This window comes from Engraulis encrasicolus, chromosome 2 (genome assembly GCF_034702125.1).
Source record: "Engraulis encrasicolus isolate BLACKSEA-1 chromosome 2, IST_EnEncr_1.0, whole genome shotgun sequence".
Taxonomy (NCBI): Eukaryota; Metazoa; Chordata; class Actinopteri; order Clupeiformes; family Engraulidae; genus Engraulis; species Engraulis encrasicolus.
Genome location: NC_085858.1, coordinates 44,636,908 through 44,661,042, shown reverse-complemented (window position 1 = coordinate 44,661,042; position 24,135 = coordinate 44,636,908). Strand labels below are relative to the sequence as shown.

The 24,135-nt window shown below is 43.0% G+C and overlaps 1 protein-coding gene across 2 annotated transcripts in view; it reads left to right on the top strand.

Moving 5' to 3' along the window:
• apol (apolipoprotein L) overlaps positions 1 to 24,126 on the top strand; it is a 24,321-nt gene extending 195 nt beyond the window's left edge. Inside the window, exons 1-5 of one of the 2 annotated variants that reach the window (XM_063189140.1) lie at positions 1 to 28; positions 1,138 to 1,737; positions 20,442 to 20,477; positions 22,450 to 22,548; positions 23,058 to 24,126. The exon at positions 1 to 28 is cut by the window's left edge and continues 195 nt beyond it. In XM_063189140.1, the coding sequence (XP_063045210.1) occupies positions 9 to 28; positions 1,138 to 1,737; positions 20,442 to 20,477; positions 22,450 to 22,548; positions 23,058 to 23,967 (1,665 nt within the window). In that variant the 5' untranslated portion in view covers positions 1 to 8 and the 3' untranslated portion in view covers positions 23,968 to 24,126. Of the gene's footprint in view, positions 29 to 1,137; positions 1,738 to 1,846; positions 1,886 to 2,087; positions 2,187 to 7,930; positions 9,419 to 20,441; positions 20,478 to 22,449; positions 22,549 to 23,057 lie in introns of those variants that run through there. The other variant, XM_063189133.1, reaches the window with a different exon arrangement.
• The last annotated feature ends 9 nt before the right edge of the window (positions 24,127 to 24,135 follow it).

Below are 24,135 nucleotides of genomic sequence, written 5' to 3'. Positions count from 1 at the left end.
CTTCTGCCATGGATACTACGTCAGATAGGTGAGAAATAAAGTTCCGTTTCTTGTCTTATAGTGAAATAATGACCATTTCAACAAAACAAAATAGGCCTACTAGACTAAAGTCTGGATGGTACACTAACGTGTTGAAGATTGAACTAGTCCATCACTTACCCTGATTTGAATGTTTTGTAGGCCTACGTGTTTTGCATTTAGGCCTACTCCTTGAAGTGCATACCCACACATGCGCTTATTCTTATTGCGCTAAATTCTATCTGTGGGTGTTAGCCTAACTATGTAGGCCTATTAGTCTGTATGATATCTTCCCGGGTCACCCCCCCACCCCCCTCCACACACACACACACACACACACACGGTGGGGTCGGGAGCCTGTCTATGTTCCCACAGCCCATTGGTCCCACATTACTAACATTTTTAACATTCATTTTTAGGCTCATTGGTCCCACAGCCATTGGTCCCACAGCATACCTACTGGCCCATGTTCCCACATTTCTAAGAATTAATTCAAATTTAGGCCCAATGTCTCATGGCAGGGAGAAAGGCATGTTCTATTAGTTTACTCGAAAATGTGGGAACATGGAGTTGTGGAAAAAATGGCCTATATTTGAATAATTTCTTTAAAATGTGGAAACATGGAGCAGCAAGATTAAGCTGTGGGACCAATGGGCTGTGGGACCAACGGGCTGTGGGAACATAGGGCTGATCCCTTGATGTCAGCTCTATGTTCCCACAGCCCATTAGTCCCACGGCCCATTGTTCCCACTGCCCAATGGTCCCACAGCTTATTCCTGCTCCTCAATGTTCCCACATTTTAAGACATTTTTTTTTTATTTAAGCCCTGTGTTCTACAACTCCATGTTCCCACATTTCTAAGCAAACTAAGAGAATGTGCCTTCTGAACATAGGGCCTACATTTTTAATAAATTCTTAGAAATGTGGGAACATGGAGCAGCAGGTGTATGCTGTGGGACCAATGGCTTATGGGACCAATGGGCCTAAAAAATCATTTGAACAGTCTTTTAGTGATGTGAGACCAATGGGCTGTGGGAACATAGACACGCTCCCCAAACGGTTATAGGCTACCCTGTCTTTTTCTATAGTCATTCTAATGTGCATGTGGTACGTTTCCAGGCAGGTACTGAAGAAGACGTTAGACACGTTTTTACGCCAATACATCTGTGATACCTTATCTGACATCTGCATCTTGGAGAACTTCTTGGACAGAAAAGATAAATGGTTCCTCCAGAGGGAAATGGAGGTGGAAATGATGAGTGACATCAGGGACCGGAAGGGTAAAATCAGCCTCACATATGACCATGTCCAGCAGTCCCAGGACAAGTTCAAGGCGTTTGGAGAATTTTTATGGAGCGGCATGTCGTCAGTGACGGCTGACAGCAGACGTCAGGAGCTGGAGAAGGAGCTGGATTCTGTGCTGCAGGACACCCTGGAGGGCCTGGTGAAGCTGCGGTGCTTTCTTAACGCTGTGGAGGAGCTGGCCGTGACATCGCTCTTTGTGTTTACAAACGGTGACTACCTTCCCAAAGGGATGAAGGCAGCCGATGTCCGTTCGGTCATCTTCGCCGCCAGGATGGCTGCTCCTCTGCTGGTCCACTTCAAGAGGGACGACATGTCTTTCTTCCTACCCAGCCTCAATAATGTGGAGGTGCTGTTGTTTCATCTGGATAAATACATACGCATCTCACAGCAGATCTGTGAAGGTTTGGAAAAAAGGTCAGGTGGTGTGTTTGTTATGACTTGATTATTGAAATTATTACATTCCTACATTAAGGGCTTTACTCGACACGCATGTTATAACTCCCAATGTACTTTATTCCATCAGAACGAAAAAGAGTTTATCAAGTGTGGCAAGGAGCTGGAGGTAAGATACAGTATATCTTTTGCATTGTTTTTTTTTATTTTTGTTCTTGTTAGATAATGCAAATGCAGGTGCAGTATTGTAAATACTAATAATACTACAACGCAAGACAACTTCCCTTTTGGGGCAATAAAGACGTTTTAATTAATTAAATGATTCATTCATTCATTCATCCATTCATTCAAATGTCATTTAAATGTTTTAGGGTGCTGAACTGTGATCAAGCCATCAAGGTCAACGAGAAAACAAGTGAGGAGTCCATTGAGAAGATGTTGGACCACATAGACCAGCTCAACATGATCAGGTACTTGTAGGCTATTGATGTTTGGGACTTAACCAAAGGTACAGAAAGTGCAAGTACTTTATTGAGTGTCTCGCTCGGTGTGTAATTGCCCCCCAAAATCTGCTTGATCGTTCTTAGAAGAACACCTACCGGTACCTTTCTAATCACTGTAACTTAGTGGGGTCGTAGGCATGTGCATTTTTTCTCAGTCATTTCAAATTTGTGTTAAAGTTTGGTTTTCACTCCCAAGTTGAAGTTTAGGGTCTATAGACCAATTTGGGTTCGGGTGTCAAACACACAGATAACAAAATGCCCTGCGGGGGGCGCTCTAAAATATATAAACTGCTATAACTTTTTATTAGTTTAACCAAATTTAACATATGAGGTATGCATGGATTCAGCATTAAGAGGAGGAGCTGGTGAGATAAGTATTTGGTTACCAGATTAAAGACACACTCTGTCATAAACACACTTTTAGCCCATGGACAGCAAAATTCTGGGTTTTTTTAAAGATAAAGGCTGGAAATGCCCTCCAAGTTGCAATGAAACACCATTTATTGTTACAAGTTATTGTAAATTAAGCCTGGTATATCATTCATCTTGATTTGTTCAGAATATCCCTGAAGCACAAAGATACCTAGGATACCTATACGCAAATATGGCTGCATAAAGCCTATGTGATATTTAGGACCCAACTTGCAACTTTGAGTTTATGAATTTAGGATCATGAGTATCAACTTTTTTCGATGAAGCCATATTCTATTCACACATAAAATCACAAAAAAACGTTATATCAGGAAGAAAATAATAACGATAATAATAATAATAATAATAATAATAATAAGACTGCATTTCCGGAGAGACAATGCTATTGGTATGCTTGCGGATTATGCACACACACACACACACACACACAGAAACACGAGGGAAAGAGATAGAGATGTGTGTGTGTGTGTCTCTGTGCGAGAGAGAGAGAGAGAGAGATGTGTGTGTGCGTGTGCGTGTGTGTGTGTGTGTGTGCGTGTGCGTGCATGTATGGAGATGCTTCAGGTGCCTTTCAGCAATGGGTGGGTAGGGAGAGGTAAGGGTGGGATTCGAACCTGCAACCCTCTGACAGACCAACACCCTACCCAGTAGCCCACTGCCACTTACTGACAGCAGAGGTCTAAAGTACAAGGCTGCATGTGTGTGTGTGTGTATGACTGAAGATTCTAAAAGGTGACAGTTTGGCAGTCAATAGCTGAGTAATATGTGCAGCCTTATTTTTACGCTGTCATATCTCCAAAAGTTTTGCAAGTTGTCAGATGATATTTACACACAAATGGCACAAACCTGCTCTTCATGTCAAAGCTGAGATCACATTTCTTGGCCAAATGGTTCAGTCAAAAAATGGACATATTCAGGCCTATGCGCTGAGCTGTTCACACATTTTTGTAAGTGAATGGGGTCACATCATAGGGATTTTAAAACTGCTCTCTCTGAAACATTTTTAAGAGTTGGCTTATGATCTTCACACAGTTTGTATTCAGAGCCAAGACCTCTCTGACAGTGCCTTTACCTAGTTGATACCTATAAAAACCCCAGGACAGGTCACCTCTCACTCTAACTGCCACGGTTTGTGACATCATCATCTTGACCATTCTACCATTCATTTCAATGAGGGGGAAAACAGAGAGAAAACTGAGGAAAAACAAGACTGGTGAACGAATGAAAGGGGGTAGGCCAGCTAAAAATACTCCACCCTGAGACCTTTTCGAGCCGTTCGTTTTGGCACTCAAACCGTGTCTCTATCTCGAACGCTGCAACGATTCAAAGCCGCCGTACTAATGAATGGTGATTCCCATATGCCGAGGTGAATGGAAAAATGTATAATAATAATAAACTGTTGATGAACAATTAATATGCTTTCCCGCAAGCATACTAAATAAACTGTTGGAGAACAATTAGTATGCTTGCTGGGGGCAAGCAGAGGCCTTTGGCAAGCATACTAAATAATACTATAGGACTATTTCATACATGGTAGACACAATCATCTGCTCTGGGAACTGTCCATTTGTTACCAGCGTAGTGGACAGGAATGAAAACCTTATTATCTGCATTTGCCAGAAATGCCTGCCAATCTGGTAACAAATGAACAGTTCCCAGATTTGGACTATACTACCAAAGCAATGCAGTTGCCAAAGATGTTTTCCAACTAGAGGTGGAGTGCAGCTGTACTAGTACTTGTACAAATAGACCTGCCAGATCTCGGTGCAAGTGCATGAAGGCAGAGTTAAAGTGCACACGTCTGTGCAAGTGCACATACAATTTCTAAGACTGACCACTGACTGTTTTTGCATCTGTTCTCTGTCATAGTTATTGTACAGTGGAGTATTGGAATAAATGTTAGCCCTATGGTCTTCTGTTTACTTTTTGAATGCGAGAAAAAATGATGTTCCCCATAGTATTTATCATCATCATCATCATCATTATTATTATTTTGATTGAAAAAAAGCTGGTACTCATGATCCTAAATTCATAAACTCAAAGTTGCAAGTTGGGTCCTAAATATCACATAGGCTTTATGCAGCTATATTTGTTTATATGTATCCTAAGTATCTGTGTGCTTCAGGGATATTCTGAACAAATCAAGTTAAGTGATAACCCAGGCTTTATTTACAATAAATTGTAACAATAAATTATGTTTCATTGCAACTTGGAGGGCATTTCCACACCCTTTATCTTAAAAAAGCCCGGATTTAGCTGTCCATTGGCTAAAAGTGTGTTTATTACATAGTGTGTCTTTAATCTGGTAACCAACTATTTAGCCCACCAGTTTCTTCTCTTCATGCTGAATCCATGCATACATCAGTGACGTGCAGTGAAGGGTATGGTAGGGTAGGCAGTAAATATAGAATATATATATATATTTATATATATATATATTAACGGTGGGTTCGGTCCTCCCCCAGAAAAAAATGTATTTCTTAGATGCAATTTCCTGCATTTTAACCAAATCTGGAGAGTCACTATCAGCTAAAAACTTTTACAAAAGACTAAAAACTTTGAACAAATAGTCCCCTTTCATGCAGATCTGAAATGTAACGTGTGTGTGTGTGTGTGTGTGTGTGTGTGTGTGTGTGTGTGTGTGTGTGTGTGTGTGTGTGTGTGTGTGTGTGTGTGTGTGTGTGTGTGTGTGTGTGTGTGTGAGAGAGAGGGGGGCCTTATGCCACAAGGTATGGTTTGAATAGGCAAATAGGCCTATTCACATAAACATGTTGATATGGTCTTTAATGTGCATTAGTAGGCCTATGTTTCTCTAAATACTGTAAATATAAAGTAGGCTATAAGATGCCATCAGTGCTTAACCACCACAGCTCTAATAACTAAATAAGTAAATAGGCTACACTATTTAGACATTTGGACATTGTCAGTAGACCTAAATCTGAAACAATAAGTGAAAACATAATTTCAATTTCTTGAAAAGGCCAGCTACACTTATTTGTTTTGCCAAATTGCCAAATTAGCTCCAGGACCCATACTTTGTACACCTTTAAGGACCTGTAGGCCTACATTTTACAATAATAATTTAGAAAGCTACAACATTTTGGGGGAAAAGCTTTAACTTTTGGCTTTAGCAGTTGATTTTGTTGCTCTTCTGTTTATTCTGTTGCAAATGCCAGGGTGTTTCACATGGATGGAGGGTGGCACAGTGTAGCCTACTTTTGAAGATAAAATGTCTAGTTCACCAACTGTGAATCACACCATAGCATGTGAGGGGGAAACGATTTACATTTAGCAATAAACCAACCTAGGTAACAGCTCCTGCTTCACTGCCGCGTTTTGTGCTGATAATCAAACACTCACAGACAAGAAGGAAAGTAGGCAAGGGGGCGGATTGCTTGCAAACATGACCCGTGCATTCAGACAGTATCGAGTAAACCAACGAAACCACTTCTGAGACTCATTCTTGTGCGTGATAGTATTCTCAAACACTTCAGCTACGGTTGTGCAAGGTGTTTCAAATTAAGTCAATTTGTGAGTGCGGAAGCACTCCGAGAAACCATTCCCTGTCAATCGTCCTGTTCCACGTTGATCTCGACTCGCACACCGCGCACTTCAAAAGAACGCAGCTGCACTTGCTAACAGGCTCCACACAACTCACGCATTGCATAGTCATCATCATAATAAATTAGGGAAATGGAGTCATGTCGTACGCTCAAAAAACAATCTCGCGTCCATAATAACACACACACGGTCTATTCATGTCCACCACCGCACAACCAATCTTCAATGTCAACACCCTGACAAACGGTGACAACAAAAGGCACCACGAAAAAACTTGAGCATGTTCATGTTAAAAGGCTACCCGCAGCATAATAATTAGATGAATCTTACCTTAAAGCAGAATCACAAGTAGGCTGTGTTTTTCATGCAAGCTAGTTCCATTAAAAGCCCGGGGTGGTTGACATGATGAAGACATTTTGTCCCAGTGCAAACTACTTGAAGCTGCTACCCATCTGATGTTGAATATTTCCACAATGCAGCGATTGCAAACGGCTCAGCTGTCTGTCACTTGAACCGTCTTTCTTGCTACTTCTCGGCATTTTTTAAAATAATAAAGACAAAAAGCCAAAGACTGCCATGTTTTCTTTCCGATACGGCTAGAGATTTGAACAAGCCTTGCCTTGCTAGTTGTTGCTATCATAGCTGCCTGTAGGGCAGAAATTGGCTACTACCTGAATTGTAACAATTTTTCATTTTGGGCGCTGTGATTGGCTCACATACTCCCGCCACAGAGTAAAGGCTCTGCTTTTAGTCCCATTGACAAGCTATGTGACAACTTAATACGCATGCGCAAACTTCTACATTGACAGCATTGAAGGCAGGGTAGGCAGAGGAAAAGCGAGCCTTACCGGGCTGCCTGGCTGGCATTCGAAAGCTCTGCTTTCAGCCTGTCTCTGCTACCAGCCGGGACTGCGCGTTGGCACGGCAACCTGCCCAAGCCTGAGCGCTTTGCTTCGTGCGATTACTTAGGTTTTTGATCGTTGTCCTGTGTATACTGTACTTTAAACAGCTCATAATTTATGCTGAATCAATGTTATTGTTGTGTAGGCCTATGTGAACTCTGAAGAATATTTTTTTAAACACGTGTTAGTTTTTATTTTTAAGACATTTATCCCAGGGTAGGCACTGCCTACCCTGCCTACCCTGACCGCACGTCTCTGGCATACATCATATGTTAAATTTGGTTTAACTAATCAAAAGTTATAGCAGTTTATATATTTTAGAGCGCCCCCCGCAGGCCATTTTGTTATCTGTGTGTTTGACACTCGAACTCAAATTGTTCTATAGACCCTAAACTTCAACTTGGAAGTGAAAACTAAACTTTAACATCAATTTGAAATGACTGAGCCTATTACGACTCCACTAACTGGGTTATCTTTCACACACCGCGCTCTTCCGTCTTGTTGTTGCGTCTCTGAAGTAATCAAGTAGTTCGGAAATGGATCGCACTCAGTTTTTCTTCTTTCTTGTGCTTTTCTTTTTATTTAAACATTGCAGGGACTTGTATGACAGACGTTTCGGCTGCACAGGCCTGAAGAGACACTGAAGAAGGCTCTGTGCAGTCAAAATGTCTGTCATACCAGTCCCTGCAATGTTTAAATAAAAAGAAAAGAACAAGAAAGAAGAAAAACCTGAGTGCGATCCATTTCCCAACTACTTAATCACTGTAACTGTAAATACATTATATTGACTCCAAACATGTGGTGCTTCAATCACAGGACCAACCAAGATGTGAGGCTGACGTTCCTCTTCCAGACATCTGCTCTGTCCTTCATCGGTCTCTTCAGCCAGCGCCACAGCAGGATGGAACAGTTCCTCTCTGATCTGGAGGAGAGTGCAAGACAGCTGGATAACATGAAATTCGGGGCTAACATTTCCACAGTAGCTGGTAGCTCAGTGGGCGTTGTTGGGGGTGTCTTGTCCATAGTTGGTTTGGCCCTGGCCCCTGTTACTGCTGGTGTCTCCCTGGCTCTCACGTTGTCAGGGGTAGGTCTTGGGGTGACCAGTGGTGTAAACAGCCTGGTCACTGGCATCACTGAAATGGCTGTCAACAAAAAACATGGTACAGAGGCTCAAAATACATTTCAGCGTTTCATGGAGGATGTTCAGAAGTTGGGAGATTGTTTGGAGATGGTAGGAAGCCTTGAAGGTAATGCTCTTGTGTTAGCTGAGCAGAATGTTGCAGTAGGAGTAGGGAAGGCAATGGGAACTGCCTGTGCAATTGGTAAACAAATAGATGCTCTGGTAGATAGTGCTTCAGCTGTTAAACTCATTCAAACAGAAGAGGTGGCTGTAACAGCTATGAATTTGCTGGTTCAAGAAGCAAAGGCAGGGCGAAACATCCCCAAGCTGGCTGCAGATCTCCCCGACATCGGGCAAATGGCCAAGGGGACACCACTGGCCCTCTCAAAGTCTGCACGGTCTGGCTTCATTGCCCTCAATGCACTTTTCATTGGCCTCGATGTCTTATTCATTTGTAAAGATAGCATAAGTCTTTCAAAAGGGAGCAAAAATGAGATGGCCCAGCTGATCCGCTCCAGGGCTGCTCTGTGGCGCTCAGAGCTGGACTCCTGGGAGAAGATGCACGACTCTCTGTGCAGAGGGATCTGGAGGTTCAGGAGGAGTCAGACTATACTGGAGCAGCCATTTTACCCCAAGTAGGCCTCGTAAACGATTCTGCTGTGGTGAAATCCACACCTGTCAGGATTAAGATAGACATGTGTGCCTTTATGTGTAAATAATGAATTCAAACATATTTTTTCAAAAATACGTACTATAATGCACTTTTGCTAGAATAAAATTCCAAAGAGTTTCAAAGTTGTCCCAAAGTTGACTAGACAGAAATATTTTGTCGTCAAAGCACTCGCCTCTGAGTAAAGTTAGTAGAGTTTAGAACTCTTTATTTTACATTGGGGTAGTTGATACAATACTAAAATGCTGTATTTTAGCATTTTAGTATTTTTACATGCACCATATCAGTACTCCTGTCAGTGGCGGAACAATTGCACACAGGACCCCAGGGCAAGACACTTATAGGGCCCCCTTTACAGCTTACCAAGCTCACAATAGTGCCTCCCCCACTTATACGGGAGGGACCTGGACCCAGGGGCAAGTGCTCTGCTTGCCCTTCCTATAGCTCCGCCCCTGACTCAGGTGCAAACCCTCGGGTGAAGAAGTACATTAGTTTAAGAATGATTTTGTACAGTCGCTTAGGCATTTCAAGTACATCCAGGACCTGAAGCTGATACAACTGCTTGTACTTTTCCAGACCAGCCATGCTACCACCATGGGTTACAGTATGTCACAGGACGATGTGGTATCTACAGTCAGGGAAGCTGACAAGGGTGGACAAAGGAGTCTGTTTTCTGGGCCCAGGAGAGAGGGGGCCCAAAATTAGGTCCTCATTACATTATGTATTGGATGGGGGGCCAGTTCAGATGACTTTGTCCTGGGCCCAGCCAAAGCTGTCAGCTCCCCTGTCTACAGTATTGCACTCTATAAATCACAAGCTGAAGACACTCTGGCCTCATGGTAGCAATTTATCTTAATGCTGTCGCGTTATGATACTATATGTAATTGAAAAGGATGACTGGGAAATGTGTCCTGAATCTGCATTGCTGCTCTTTTCTAATCGTTTTATCTTTATATCACAAAATAGTGAAATCCCAAACAACATTTCAACTGACGTTTTTTTCCCCACCTTACTATTCATATCAACCATAAGCTGTAAATTGTAGTGGTCATTCATTTTTTTTGTCCAGTAGCACATGGATGGCTCTGTGGCATGTTGCTGAAGCTGAATGTGGTGAGTCATCAGACAGATTATGATTATTTTTCTGATCTCACCTCTTGCTCTCACCCGCTTAATGTCTGGTCACATGTAAGCATTCTTCCAGCCATGTACTCGTTCAGTGTGTCTGTACTCTTGGAAAAGGAATGAATCAAACTGCTCTGTATTAGAGCAAATTCCGTGTACATTTCTACAGTGAGCATTGTGTTCAGTCCTAATGGCTAAATGCATAATAGGCATGTTTACTCTAGAATGCCACATGGACTTGGTGTAAGATGTTGAATGAAAAATGTCAGGCAAATAGCTATTTTTGTGAATCTCCAGCTATTTGGTGGTCTTAACACTACTTGCACTTGACGGATGTCGCGTCTTTGTCTATTTCTCTTGCTATCTCATGTATAAGCGAACCAGATGCGGGGTTTGGGGGGATTACAAGTGTAATAGAAATTACAGAAAAAAATGAAATATTACAAAAGTACAAGTCCACCATTCGTTATGGATGTAATGTTTACCAACATATGAAACGTGTCTGTTGTAAATAAATGTTAGGTCTTTTACGAATTTAAGCTAGGAAAACATTAAAACTACTTTCTATGTGAAATTTGTAATGCACATAGGCTACATTTTATGGAGCCCATGCATTGGCAATAAGAAATAAAGTTATTCTTTCAAATTCTGCATAGCGTTTGCCACTGTCTTTCTTATGTAGAAGAGTCACCAAGAGGTCCAGATAGTACTGGCTGCTCACTCTTTATTTAGAACACATACAGGTATGTCTGTTTGGTTAATCATTATTAGAGGTTTACCACTCAGGTGACATGATGAAGTCAGGATGTGGGTCGTAACTTCACAGCAAGAGAGTGCCATGTGGCAATGGTTGCCATGAGGGTGGAGTTCTTGACAGAAGCAAACATTTAAGGAACATTTTACATAACAGTGAGCTGCAGTCCCAGTAGCACAACCAATTTATTTTTAACACAAAGCACTTAAAATATGTCATGACTAAACAAATGTTTCAACATAATAAGCATGTTTACTGCAATGTAAAATGATTAAAGCTTCAAAACTCGAAAGAAGAGCGGAGTAGATTTTCCCATCAGTCTTGGCAGTCAGCCAATCAGTCAGCTAGTGGTCAAGGACTCAGTTCCTCTCACTAACATGTCACACAAATGTGCAGAGAGTGAAAAATAAGTGCTCCTCTGAGAATAAGTGCTCGTCTTAGGAGCGCCAAGCTTGGCACTGTCCGTACTGTGTGCAAAGTGCTCTGTGAAGCAAGTTTCTTCAGTCTTTTTTATGGACATTCACAATGTTGTTCTCATTTGCTGGAAGGGAAATGCGGAACATGACTCAGCATGGGCTAGTCGGTTGGTTCGTCTTTCTTACTACTGACACAGATAAGAAACAATCTGAGCATGTTGAGAGCAGTCAGAGGTGTGTCCTCCTCTTACAGAAACTCCCTACGGTGGATGGCCCCCTCTAGTGGTGAAAATAAACATTGCTATTTCTATGTGCTGTGATAGTGGACAGAAAAATAATGATTTAATTATATGTATGTACATGTGTGTGTTTAAAAATACAGTATACCTGTAAGTTACAGTAAATACATTCCGATACAAAAAAAAACCCACTACATTTTCTGTTCTATCTTCACTTACTCTCCTCAGCGCATCACTTTGGGGTAAAATGGCTGCTGCAGCATAGTCTGACTCCTTCTGAATCTCCAGATCCCTCTGCACAGAGACTCGTGCATCTTCTCCCAGGAGTCCAGCTCTGAGCGCCACAGAGCAGCCCTGGAGCGGATCAGCTGGGCCACTTTGCTTTTGCTCCCTTTGGCCAGACTCGTGCCGTCTTTGCAGATGAAGAAGATGTCCAGGCCGATGAAGAGCGAGTTGAGGGCCATACGCAACATAACATGATACAACGTTGCCACCTTGTGGTATTAGGCTATATGGCATCAACGGTACGGAAAAATACTTTTTAACACGTCCCAGCCAGCGTGTCCATTTACAAAACAAAACAGCTTTATAAATAATCCAAAATGAGCATTCTACAGGGATTGAGAATAATCACTTGTGTTTAGGCCTATTTGTGCTGAATGACTAGCCTAATACCTACTCTAAAGTTTTTGGAAAACGTGGATTGATCAACAGTGCTCGCGGCAAGGACCTCCTTAAGAACTTTCAGGAAGTTTTATTTCTCCAGGAAATCACAGGAAACGAAACCTAATGGTGCATTCCAGTCTCAATTCATCCTAGTAGGAGTTCGCACTTATCCAACATCCTATTATGAAAAACGCTCTGGAACGCCTGTCGAAGTGGGATCTCCAACGAGCGAGGTCGGGGTGACTCGTAGGCCTACTGGTGCATTCCAGTCCCAAATCATCCTAGTAGGAGATCGCACTTATCCTACCTGGACATTTCAGCTGCCGTTCCTGGCAGTTGAAGTGGAGGTTCTACATCCATGGCAACCGCCGCGGTTCAGCTGACAGCGAGGTGTTTATCAGGGCTCTCAAGTCTCACTCTTTGAGAGTGTGACACACTCATCTGAGCGAGTTCACACTCACACTCCACACATGGTATTTCACACTCTGAAGTTTTGATAACTTATCCAATCGGCACACATTAATTCCTCCAACCTATCCACAGATGCATCAGAAATAGGCCGAGGTAACAGCGCTTCTGTGTTCAGATTAGCTACCCCGCTATTCAGCCAATGAGAACATATTGTTCGGTTGTCGGGCAGATCAAAGCAGTGGATCATAGTTTCATCCAATAGCGTGCGCAGCAGAGTTCAGAGAGAACAGTACAATTTACGAACAGTGTTGCCAGATTGGGCGGGTGTCCACCCAATTGGGCTACTTGGGATGAGCGTCGGCGGGCAAAAACGGGAAAAATTGGCCATTTGGCGGTTTTTTAAGCCGTTTTGGGCCCATAGAAGTCAATGTAATTTGTTGAATTTGGGCGGAATTTAGCGCATTTTGGCGGTTTTTGAGAACCTTTTGGGCGGGATTTGGTCAGACACATCTGGCAACACTGTTTACGAATTGCAAGTAGGCGAACTGGAGACGCAGGAGCCAGGACCATCAGGTGATAACTTCATACAGGTGAAAATATGAGACTTGTATTAGTTAGGCTACTGTTTTTACTCCTTATACCAATATTTCCAGCCCATGTAGCCTTGACAGGGACGTTAAAAGAGAGCAACAACGGCAGCTATAACCCCAGCTGAGTGTTTGATGATCATCCCTCCCAAACATGATTGAACGTGGAGACAAGAGGAGTGGGAGGTGGTCAAATATTAGACAGACTGGAGAGAATGGAGGAATGCAGAGGTAGTGGTAGAAGAGAGGGCAAGTAGGCTAAAGAAGTCAGGGGGGCAACCAATACTGGAGACATCATGGTATTTAATGAAAAAGGGTTTTATTTGGGTCTGATGCCTAAAAAATGATTGGACTTTATTTTAATTTGGGCTGATAATGTCAATGCACAATAAAGAACATATGCCTACAGGTAGCCTATTTTAGGCTATCCCCCCACAATGAACATTGTCTAAAATCATCCCCCTCAATGAAAATGGTCAAAAATCACCTCCCTATAAAATATACATCCCTTCTTCACATTGTGTTAAAATTGCACTTTCAACAACTAGGCCTACATTTTCAAATTTTTCTCGGGGGAGAAACCCCCAAACCATCAATAATTAGAATCAATTTCTGACCATCCCCAGCTGCTTATAGGCTATTTTACAACTCGAGCACTGGTTAGGAGGATTAAGCATATTGAATACATAGGCCTAGTGTATTTGATGTAATCAAACTTTTTAACTAGCTGGGTTGAAGGGAAACCTAGTGTCGATAGGTCGATGGGTGATGTTGGTTCGATACCCCCACCCCATTTATTTCTTTATTTATTTAGGCTATCTAAATCTCACTCCAAGCGATCTTCAAAACTTGAGAGCCCTGGTGTTTTGATACGAGCCAAAAAAAAAAAGCCATAATAGTTACTCTGTCATAATGTTACATCTAGACTATGTTGACACAATATCATGTAATAGGCTAACACGAAGTTTATGCTGAGTAAAAATTGCTGTGTTTGGAACAGCTGCACAAAAGAGAAATGGAGTTTCACTAGGCCTATTTACTGCTCCATTTGGGCCCCCAATTATTATCCGACTTCGATTTGTTGAGGTGGGGGTAGTGCTTGTTACTAACACTAAGCCCATACGACTTCATTGCGAGCGTCGACGTTGCGCAACGTACGTCAGCGAGAACTTGTTGTCACGATGTGGGTGTTATTAAATACAGCGCATTTAAAGTCGGCCACAAATATGAACGAGACGATGAGCTCGCACCGGTTTGCTCTACTAACACACCACATGTGAGGAGTGGGGGGACAGGCAGTGAGGAGGAGCTGAAGTGGGGACCTGCGCAAACTTGTGTAGAGGTGTGAGACAAGACCCATATACACACGTGAGTGAGTTGTTGACCAACCAGTTCATGGGCGCGTGACCTCGGAGGCAGTCCGCCGACGAGCGCCGACGAGCGTTGAAGGGGATAAGCAACTGCAGAGGTTGCAAGATCTGTCTGCAGCCGCATTCATCCCGCGATAGTTTTACACCATGTGACATGTCACCTCGTCAACGCAACGTCGACGAAATTTCGAAGTTTGACAGGAAATCTAACCGTCATGCAGCATTTTCATCCAGGGTGCATTGCTGTCTAAATGCGCATTCATGCGTTGATGACAACTCGATCGCACCTAATGTTAGCCTGGCTCTCGCGAGACCCCTAGTGCTTCGTGCATCTTCGTTACACTTCGTGGATGACAATCCTTCTGCGAGAGCCAGGTTAAGTGCGAGTCACCCCGATCTCGATAGTTGGAGCTCCCACTTCGACTGGCATTCCAGAGCGTTTTTCGTAGTAGGAGGTTGGATAAGTGCGATCTCCTACTAGAATAATTTGGGACTGCAATGCACCATACTACTCCCACCTCAACAAAACGAAGTCGGATAGGCCTAATAATGGCGGCCCGCCGGCCCCCATAGGAGCCGTTATTTAAAATGTCAATAAATAGTGAAACTCCATTTCTCTTTTGTGCAGCTGTTCCAAACACAGCAATTTTACTCAGCATAAACTTCGTGTTATTACATGATATGGTGTCAACATAAATCTAACATATGATAGAGTAATAACTATTGTGGCTTTTTTGGCTCGTATGAAAACACTTCGCTAAAGTCAGTTGAACCGCGGCGGTTGCCATTGATGTAGAACTTCCACTTCAACTGTCAGGAACGGCAGCTGAAATATCCAGGTAGGATAAGTTAGATCTCCTAGCCCAGTGTTTCTCAACAGGGGTGCCGGGGCACCCTGGGGTGCCACAGGCCCCCCTCAGGGGTGCCGCGGAAACGTGGCTGATAAATAAATGATGTAATATAATACATATTTGTCTGAATTGATAAATTAATGCTAGTCAGTGGAATCTTTCATCTGCCATTTACGCGAGAAAGTAAATAAAGGTTGCCCAGTCAGCTGCAATTTCGAACGTAGGTCGTGTGACGTCTCCAAATGTGTTACTTTTCTAAGCTTGTGTGGTATCGGATGTGATGCCATGTTAAGGTTTGCTGGTTTGGGGTGCCTTGAAATTTTTCATGAATTGAAAGGGTGCCTCACTTAAAAAAGGTTGAGAAACACTGTCCTAGCCTACTAGGATGACTTCGGACTGGAATGTACCATAAGAGCTCGAGCGCTGGGGATGGAATGGATAGTTATCCGTTGCGAGGACACGGGAGTGATCTGCGCTATTTTACAATTTACATGATTGCATTTGATGTGGCAGTTTTGGCTCAGTCTAATGTAGGCCTATTTAATGTTAATAGCCTGTTAAACAGGCTACCCCTCACAGACCCACAAACTATGCGTTGTTTTGAAGTTTGACAAGCTGGTGAAAATCTTCTGCCATGGATACTACTACGTCAAGGTGAGAAAAAAAAGTTAGGCCTATGTTTCTTATAGCCTATTGTCAAATAATGACAATTTCAACAAAACAAAATAGGCCTACTAGACTAAAATCTGGATGGTACACTAACGTGTTGAAGATTGAACTAGTCCATCACTTAACCTGATTTGAATGTTTTGATACGTGTTTTTCATTTAGCCTACTCCGTGAAGTGCATCCCAACACGGGGTCAGCCCTATGTTCCCACGGCCCATTGGTCCCACAGCCCATTGGTCCCACATTGCTAAGACTTTTATGTTTTTTCAAAATTAGGCCCAATGGTCCCACAGCCCATTGGTCCCACAGCCCATTGGTCCCACATCACTAAGAGTTTTAATTCATTTTTAGGCCCATTGGTCCCACAGCCCATTGGTCCCACAGCCCATGGGTCTCACATCACAAAGACTTTTAACATTATTCTTTAGGTCCATTGGTCCCACAGCATATTCCTGCTGCTTTGTGTTCCCACATTTCTAAGAAATGATTCACATTTAGTCCCGGGAATGTTCCTCAACTACCGGTACTTTAAGAACACATATATCCTATAAATATATTTTATTTTATGGCAGCTTACCACCGGGGCAGCACTGTTCAAGTGTGCCACCCCTGACTGTGATGATATTTTATGGGCCTCTTTTTATTGTGTAAACCCAATTTGAGTAGCCACGAAGGACATTGTTATTGTTATTATTAGCAGTAGCAGTGCAGTTGTAGGTGCTTTTCTACTTTTGGAAATGAAGTTAAAACACTGAGCTGAGGAAATTATTTAAAAAAAAAACGGTAAGCATGTCTTTACACCTTTTTTGTTATTAGTTTACTCAGAAATGTGGGAACATTGAGTTGTGGAACATATCGTCGGCTCGCTACCAAAACCGCCTAAGTCCAATTTTGGGGTTTTCTGATAACAGAGAAAAACTACATTTCCTAGGGGGCGCCAAACACCAGTGGCGGTTCTAGGAAATCTGAGACCCTGGGCAAAGAGCAATCGTGAGCCCCCCCAAATAATTTTGGTCAAAAGGAGATTTTTGCAGAACTTTACTCCCCTACCACTTCTGCATCATCCTGTCAGTGTCATTGGTCCATTACAAGAAGTACCTGTACAAGATGTTAATTTATTTTCTTTATTTATTTTGAGTGAAGCTGCAAGTCAACAATGAAAAGCCTTCTAAGAAAAACAAAACACTTTAAAATAAATTATTTGATGCAGCGCAAAAAGAACAATGCACTGCACATTTTTTTGATAGTTATACTTTTTATTTTTAATCCAAACTATTTTTGTAGACCTTGTTAGTCGTGCATGCTGGTAAATATCATATCTACCAACAGATTTTCACAGTTTTCTTTTACTTCTACTATTCAGTCATGTTAGTGTTCAATGATTACATTATTTCCATTATCAGCCAAAGTAAAGCACTCTGAGGTATTCTCATTGTGATAGAGCAATTGCCACAATGGTGATTCATGTTCATGCCATGACAGATCCAACTTGTAGCATCCCACAGAAAATGCATTGCAGTGGCATCCAAACTCCATGTTGAGGGTCCATCAGTCATGGAGGAGGATGAAGGGGTGGGGCACTTCTTTGGTCCTTGTACCTCCTCACGAACTGTCCCGTCCTTGTTTATCATCTTTGCTTAACTTTTGCTCCTCTCCATGCTCATAGAACTGCCCCACCCCCCCAACCTTGCCCATGACAGAGGTAACCTGTTCATAAAACTGTGCCCCGCCCACTTCAACACTATGACCGTGGCATTCAGAACATGGTATAGAACGACTACTGGATTAATTTCCCATTCAAGTTGGATCATTGTGTGCAAATTAATGTAATACACAAGGGACATCAATCCAAAAGTGATCAAAGTCTACATAATGAGACATTGGATAAATTAATGAATTAACAGATCGTCATAGGAAATTATAGGTTGTAGTAGCTTTCTACAACCAACTGACTACATCAAATAAAGCACCTGGTTAATAATTGCTCAATTTGTTTCGTACAGTCTAATTTTAAGGCTACAACCATTGTGTGATAGAGATAATATCTAATATTATCTGATGTCTAAGGCTAAGGTTTTGACACATGGCCACTGTCTTTGAAGAGAGAGAGAGAACAAATCTCTTAACAGATGTAAATAAACTGCTTCTTCTTGCCCATGTCAAGTAACTTGCATCAAAAATGGCTAAGTCAAGTTACCCAAGTCATTCACATTGGCAGAACAATTGTGCACAGGACTCCAGGTTGAATAGATAGGGCCCCCATACAACCTGCCAAGGTCATAATAGGGCCCCTACCCCTGCCATCTACAGGAGGGCCCAAGGCCTACAGGCAAATGCCCTCCTTGTCCTCCCTATAGCTACGTCCCTGGTCATTCATTTTCTCATAGGCAGTGTGTGACTTAATACATACAGATTTTTGACACTGGTTGTGATTGATCAATGACCCTGGCGTAAAGGCAGGGTGATGCAGCTGTGGTAGGGGAGTACATTTATGTAAAAATCTAATTTTGACCAAATTCGGACTTAGGCGGTTTTGGTAGCAAGCCGACGATATAGGCCTCAGGCCTAAGCTGGGGGACCATTGGGCTGTGGGATCAATGGGCCGAAAAAAATATGTTAAAAGTCTTAATGATGTGGGACCAATGGGCTGTGGGACTAATGGTCTGTGGGACCAATGGGCCTAAAAATTCAAATAAAAAAGCTATGTGGAACCAATGGGCTGTGGGACCAATGGACTGTGGGACCAATGGGCCTAAATAATGAAAAAAAGTCTTAGTGACGTGGGACCAATGGGTTGTGGGACCAATGGGCTGTGGGACCAATGGGGCGTGGGAACATAGGTACGCTCCCAGCAACACATGGGTTTATTCTTATCGCGCTAAATTCCACAGACGTAGAATAATAATAATCTAGGTCTGTGCTAAATTCTAGCCTATCTGTGGGTGTTAGCACTTAGCCTAACTATGTAGGCCTATTAGTCTCCGTATGATTTCTTCCCGGGTCTCACACACACACACACACACACACACACACACACACACACACACACACACACACACACACACACACACACACACACACACACTATCTATGTTCCCACAGCCCATTAGTCCCACGGCCCATTGTACCCACAGCCCAATGGTCCCACAGCTTATTCCTGCTCCTCAATGTTCCCACATTTTTAAGAAATTATTCAAATGAAGAGTTCAGATGCAAAACCCCCTAACTCCATTTCTGAAGACCTGCACTTCTATATTTTTGGAGAACCCCGTTGTTGGTTTGGTCTACATTCATGTACTTGATAATACATATAAGTAGTTATATTAGGCCTACATGAAAAAAAAAAAGAAATTTTGATAGCTTTGTATTAAATAAAACTGAATTAAGATTATTTTCTGAAATGGCACTTAGGGGGTTTTGCATCAGAACTTTTCAAATTTAAGCCCTGTGTTCTACAACTCCATGTTCCCACATTTCTAAGCAAACTAAGAGAATGTGCCTTCTGAACATAGGGCCTACATTTTTAATAAATTCTTAGAAATGTGGGAACATGGAGCAGCAGGTGTATGCTGTGGGACCAATGGCCTGTGGGACCAATGGGCCTAAAAAAACATTTGAACAGTCTTTTAGTGATGTGGGACCAATGGGCTGTGGGAGCATAGACACGCTCCCCAAACGGTTATAGGCTACCTTGTCTTTTTCTACAGTCATTCTAATGTGCATGTGGTACGTTTCCAGGCAGGTACTGAAGAAGACGTTAGACACGTTTTTACGCCAATACATCTGTGATACCTTATCCGACATCTGCATCTTGGAGAACTTCTTGGACAGAAAAGATAAATGGTTCCTCCAGAGGGAAATGGAGGTGGAAATGATGAGTGACATCAGGGACCGGAAGGGTAAAATCAGCCTCACATATGACCATGTCCAGCAGTCCCAGGACAAGTTCAAGGCGTTTGGAGAATTTTTATGGAGCGGCATGTCGTCAGTGACGGCTGACAGCAGACGTCAGGAGCTGGAGAAGGAGCTGGATTCTGTGCTGCAGGACACCCTGGAGGGCCTGGTGAAGCTGCGGTGCTTTCTTAACGCTGTGGAGGAGCTGGCCGTCACATCGCTCTTTGTGTTTACAAACGGTGACTCCCTTCCCAAAGGGATGAAGGCAGCCGATGTCCGTTCGGTCATCTTCGCCGCCAGGATGGCTGCTCCTCTGCTGGTCCACTTCAAGAGGGACGACATGTCTTTCTTCCTACCCAGCCTCAATAATGTGGAGGTGCTGTTGTTCCATCTGGATAAATACATACGCATCACACAGCAGATCTGTGAAGGTTTGGAAAAAAGGTCAGGTGGTATGTTTGTTATGACTTGATTATGAAAATGATTACATATCTACATTAAGGACTTTACTCGACACGCATGTTATAACTCCCATTATGTACTTTATTCCATCAGAACAAAGAGTTTATCAAGTGTGGCAAGGAGCTGGAGGTAAGATACAGTATATCTTTTGCATTGATTCTTTTTAGGGGCCAAGCAGCGAAGCTGGCGAAGGCCCCTATAGAGTTAGTAGGTTTTCTTCATTGTTATTATTATTATTATATAGTCACCATTCTTCTCCGACTGTAAGTCTATGGCAGCCCATAGAACCGTAGCTAGGAAAATGCTGTAAATTGGCACACACATTAGGGACAGTCTCAGCATTACCCACAGCCATTTAAAGGTCTCCAGTCGCAACGCTCTAGCGCCACCAGCAGGTCAAAGTTGCAGGTACATTTCTGCTTGTAACTTTTGAACCGCTGGGCCAATTTTCATAAACTTGGTATCCCTGGAATCCTTGAGCCAAGACGAATCCAACGCACCCTATGACGTCATTTTCCGCCAGGATATTTTTTCCGCATTTTTTGACCAATTCGCCCGAAACTTGGTATATAGTATCTCTGGACTGAGCTACACATGGGGTCTTCAGGAATATTGGATATCTTTTATCGTTTAGCCGTGAGAGCCAATCAAAATTGTCGTAAACGTGGCGAAACAGGAAGTGAGGTCATATCTCAGCAACCGTTTGTCGAATTGGGCAGGGATTTTTCACACAGATAGTAGTCCATCCCATGACCTACCACAAAAAAAATCAGATCCCCAGTTCAAACTCTGTAGCGCCACCAATAGGTCAAAGTTTTAACTACATTTTTGCCTCTAGCTTTTGAACCGTACCCCCAATTTTCAAAATATTGGTACACAGGTCATCTTCACACTATGCTGCACCCAGGTATGGATTTTCGTAACGATTGAAAAAACTATCAGCTCTCAGCAGCCATTCAAAATTGTGGAAAGAATGGAGGGATTTTTCTCATCTCTCTGTCCCCTTTGCCAACGGCACCTGCGCACGTTCACTGACACCATTCTCGGCAGGGGGTCTCTGGACACACAAGAGACGAGAGCTTAGGTGTGTGCGTAGTCTGCTATTGCTCTAGTGACAACCAAAGCCCCACTGCCCCAGCCCCTGCACATACCCCCCCACCCCCACCCCACACACACAGACAGAGGGAGAGGGAGAGGGAGAGGGAGGGGGAGAGGGAGAGAGAGAGAGAGGGAAGGAGGGAGGGAGAGAGAGAGAGAGAGAGAGACCATTGTTGTTCTCTCGGTTCCTCTGTCTCTCTCTCTCACACACACACACACACACACACACACACACACACACACACACACACACACACACACACACACACACACACACACTTACTTCTATATACACCCCTTCCTCAGACCAGTCTCTCAAAAGGCTGGCCAACATTACATTGCAGCCTATAGGATTCTTATGTTTAGGATTTCAAGGACATATCTATTTTCAGTAGGCTCCCTATTCTTTTCCATAATATTGTATGTCATATAAACAATTTTACTAAATAGAATGATCACAGAGGATTATAATTGCTGTCCAAAAAGCAAGCCTCTCAAGTATAGAAATTACTTGCTGATATTTTATAGACTAATTTGAAAGGGAATGGAAATGTGTTAATCAATATAAATCAAGGGCAGCACAGGCCCTGCCATGGCCAACCGGTAGGGCACTCGTCTATCATGCGGCTGACCCGGGTTTGATTCCCAGCCCAGGTCCTTTGCCGACCCTCCCCGTCTCTCTCTCTCATTATCCCCTCCAAGGAATGCACCCCAACATTGGCGAGATTTGGGCCAAAGGGGGCGCTGCAGTTCCTTCTGTTGCCGTGGCAACTTTGGCAAGTTTACTGCTTGGCCCCGCATTGCTGCTTGCAGCTATATTTATCGTTGTTCTTGTTAGATAATGCAAATGTAGGTGCTGTATTGTAAATACTAATAATACTACAACGCAAGACAACTTCCCTTTGGGGGCAATAAAGATGTTTTAATTAATTAAATAATTAATTAATTCATTCATTCATTCATTCATTCACTCATTCATTCAAATGTCATTTAAATGTTTTAGGGTGCTGAACTGTGATCAAGCCATCAAGGTCAACGAGAAAACAAGTGAGGAGTCCATTGAGAAGATGTTGGACCACATAGACCAGCTCAACATGATCAGGTACTTGTGGCTATTGATGTTTGGGACTTAACCAAAGGTACAGAAAGTGCAGGTACTTTATTGAGTGTCTCGCTCGGTGTGTAATTGCCCCCCAAAATCTGCTTGATCGTTCTTAGAAGAACACCTACCGGTACCTTTCTAATCACTGTAACTAGGTTATCTTTGACACACAGCGCTCTTCCGTCTTGTTGTTGCGTCTCTGAAGTAATCAAGTAGTTAGGAAATGGATCGCACTCAGTTTCTTCTTCTTTTTTGTTCTTTTCTTTTTATTTAAACATTGCAGGGACTGGTATGACAGACGTTTCGGCTGCACAGGCCTGAAGAAGAGACACTGAAGAAGGCTCTGTGCAGTCGAAATCTGTCTGTCATACCAGTCCATGCAATGTTTAAATAAAAAGAAAAGAACAAGAAAGAAGAAAAAACTGAGTGTGATTCATTTCCTAACTACTTAATCACTGTAACTGTAAATACATTATATTGACTCCAAACATGTGGTGCTTCAATCACAGGACCAACCAGGATGTGAGGCTGACGTTCCTCTTCCAGAAATCTGCTGAGTCCTTCATCAGTGTCTTCAGCCAGCACCACAGCAGGATGCTGCAGTTTCTCTCCAACCTAGAGGAATATGCAAGACAGCTGGATGACATGAAATTCGGGGCTAACATTTCCACAGTAGCTGGTAGCTCAGTGGGAGTTGTTGGGGGTGTTTTGTCCATAGCTGGTTTGGCCCTGGCTCCTGTTACTGCAGGAGTCTCCCTGGCTCTCACATTGTCAGGGATAGGTCTTGGGGTGACCAGTGGTGTAAACAGCCTGGTCACTGGCCTCACTGAAATGGCTGTCAACAAAAAACATGGTACAGAAGCTCAAAATACATTTCAGAGCTTCATGGAGGATGTTCAGAAGTTGGGAGATTGTTTGGAGATGGTAGGAAGCCTTGAAGGTAATGCTCTTGTGTTAGGTGAGCAGAATGTTGCAGTCGGAGTAGGGAAGGCAATGGGAACTGCCTGTACAATTGGTAAGGGCATACAAGAGGTGGCTGAAGAGGTGGCTGTAACAGCTATGAAGTTGGGGCTTCAAGAAGCAAAGGCGGGGCGAAACATTCCCAAGCTGGCTGCAGACCTCCCCGACATCGGGCAAATGGCCAAGGGGACACCACTGGCCCTCTCAAAGTCTGCACAGTCTGGCTTAATTGCCCTCAATGCACTTTTCATTGGCCTCGATGTGTTATTCATTTGTAAAGATAGCATAAGTCTTTCCAAAGGGAGCAAAAATGAGATGGCCCAGCTGATCCGCTCCAGGTCTGCTCTGTGTCGCTCAGAGCTGGACTCCTGGGAGAAGATGCACGAGTCTCTGTGCAGAGGGATCTGGAGGTTCAGCAGGAGCCAGACTATACTGGAGCAGCCATTTTACCCCGAGTAGGCCTCGTAAAGGATTCTGCTGTGGTGAAATCCACACATGTCAGGATTAAGATAGACATGTGTGCCTTTATGTGTAAATAATGAATTCAAACATCTTTTTTTTCCAAAAATACGTACTATAATGCACTTTTGCTGGAATAAAATTCCAAAGAGTTTCAAAGTTGTCCCA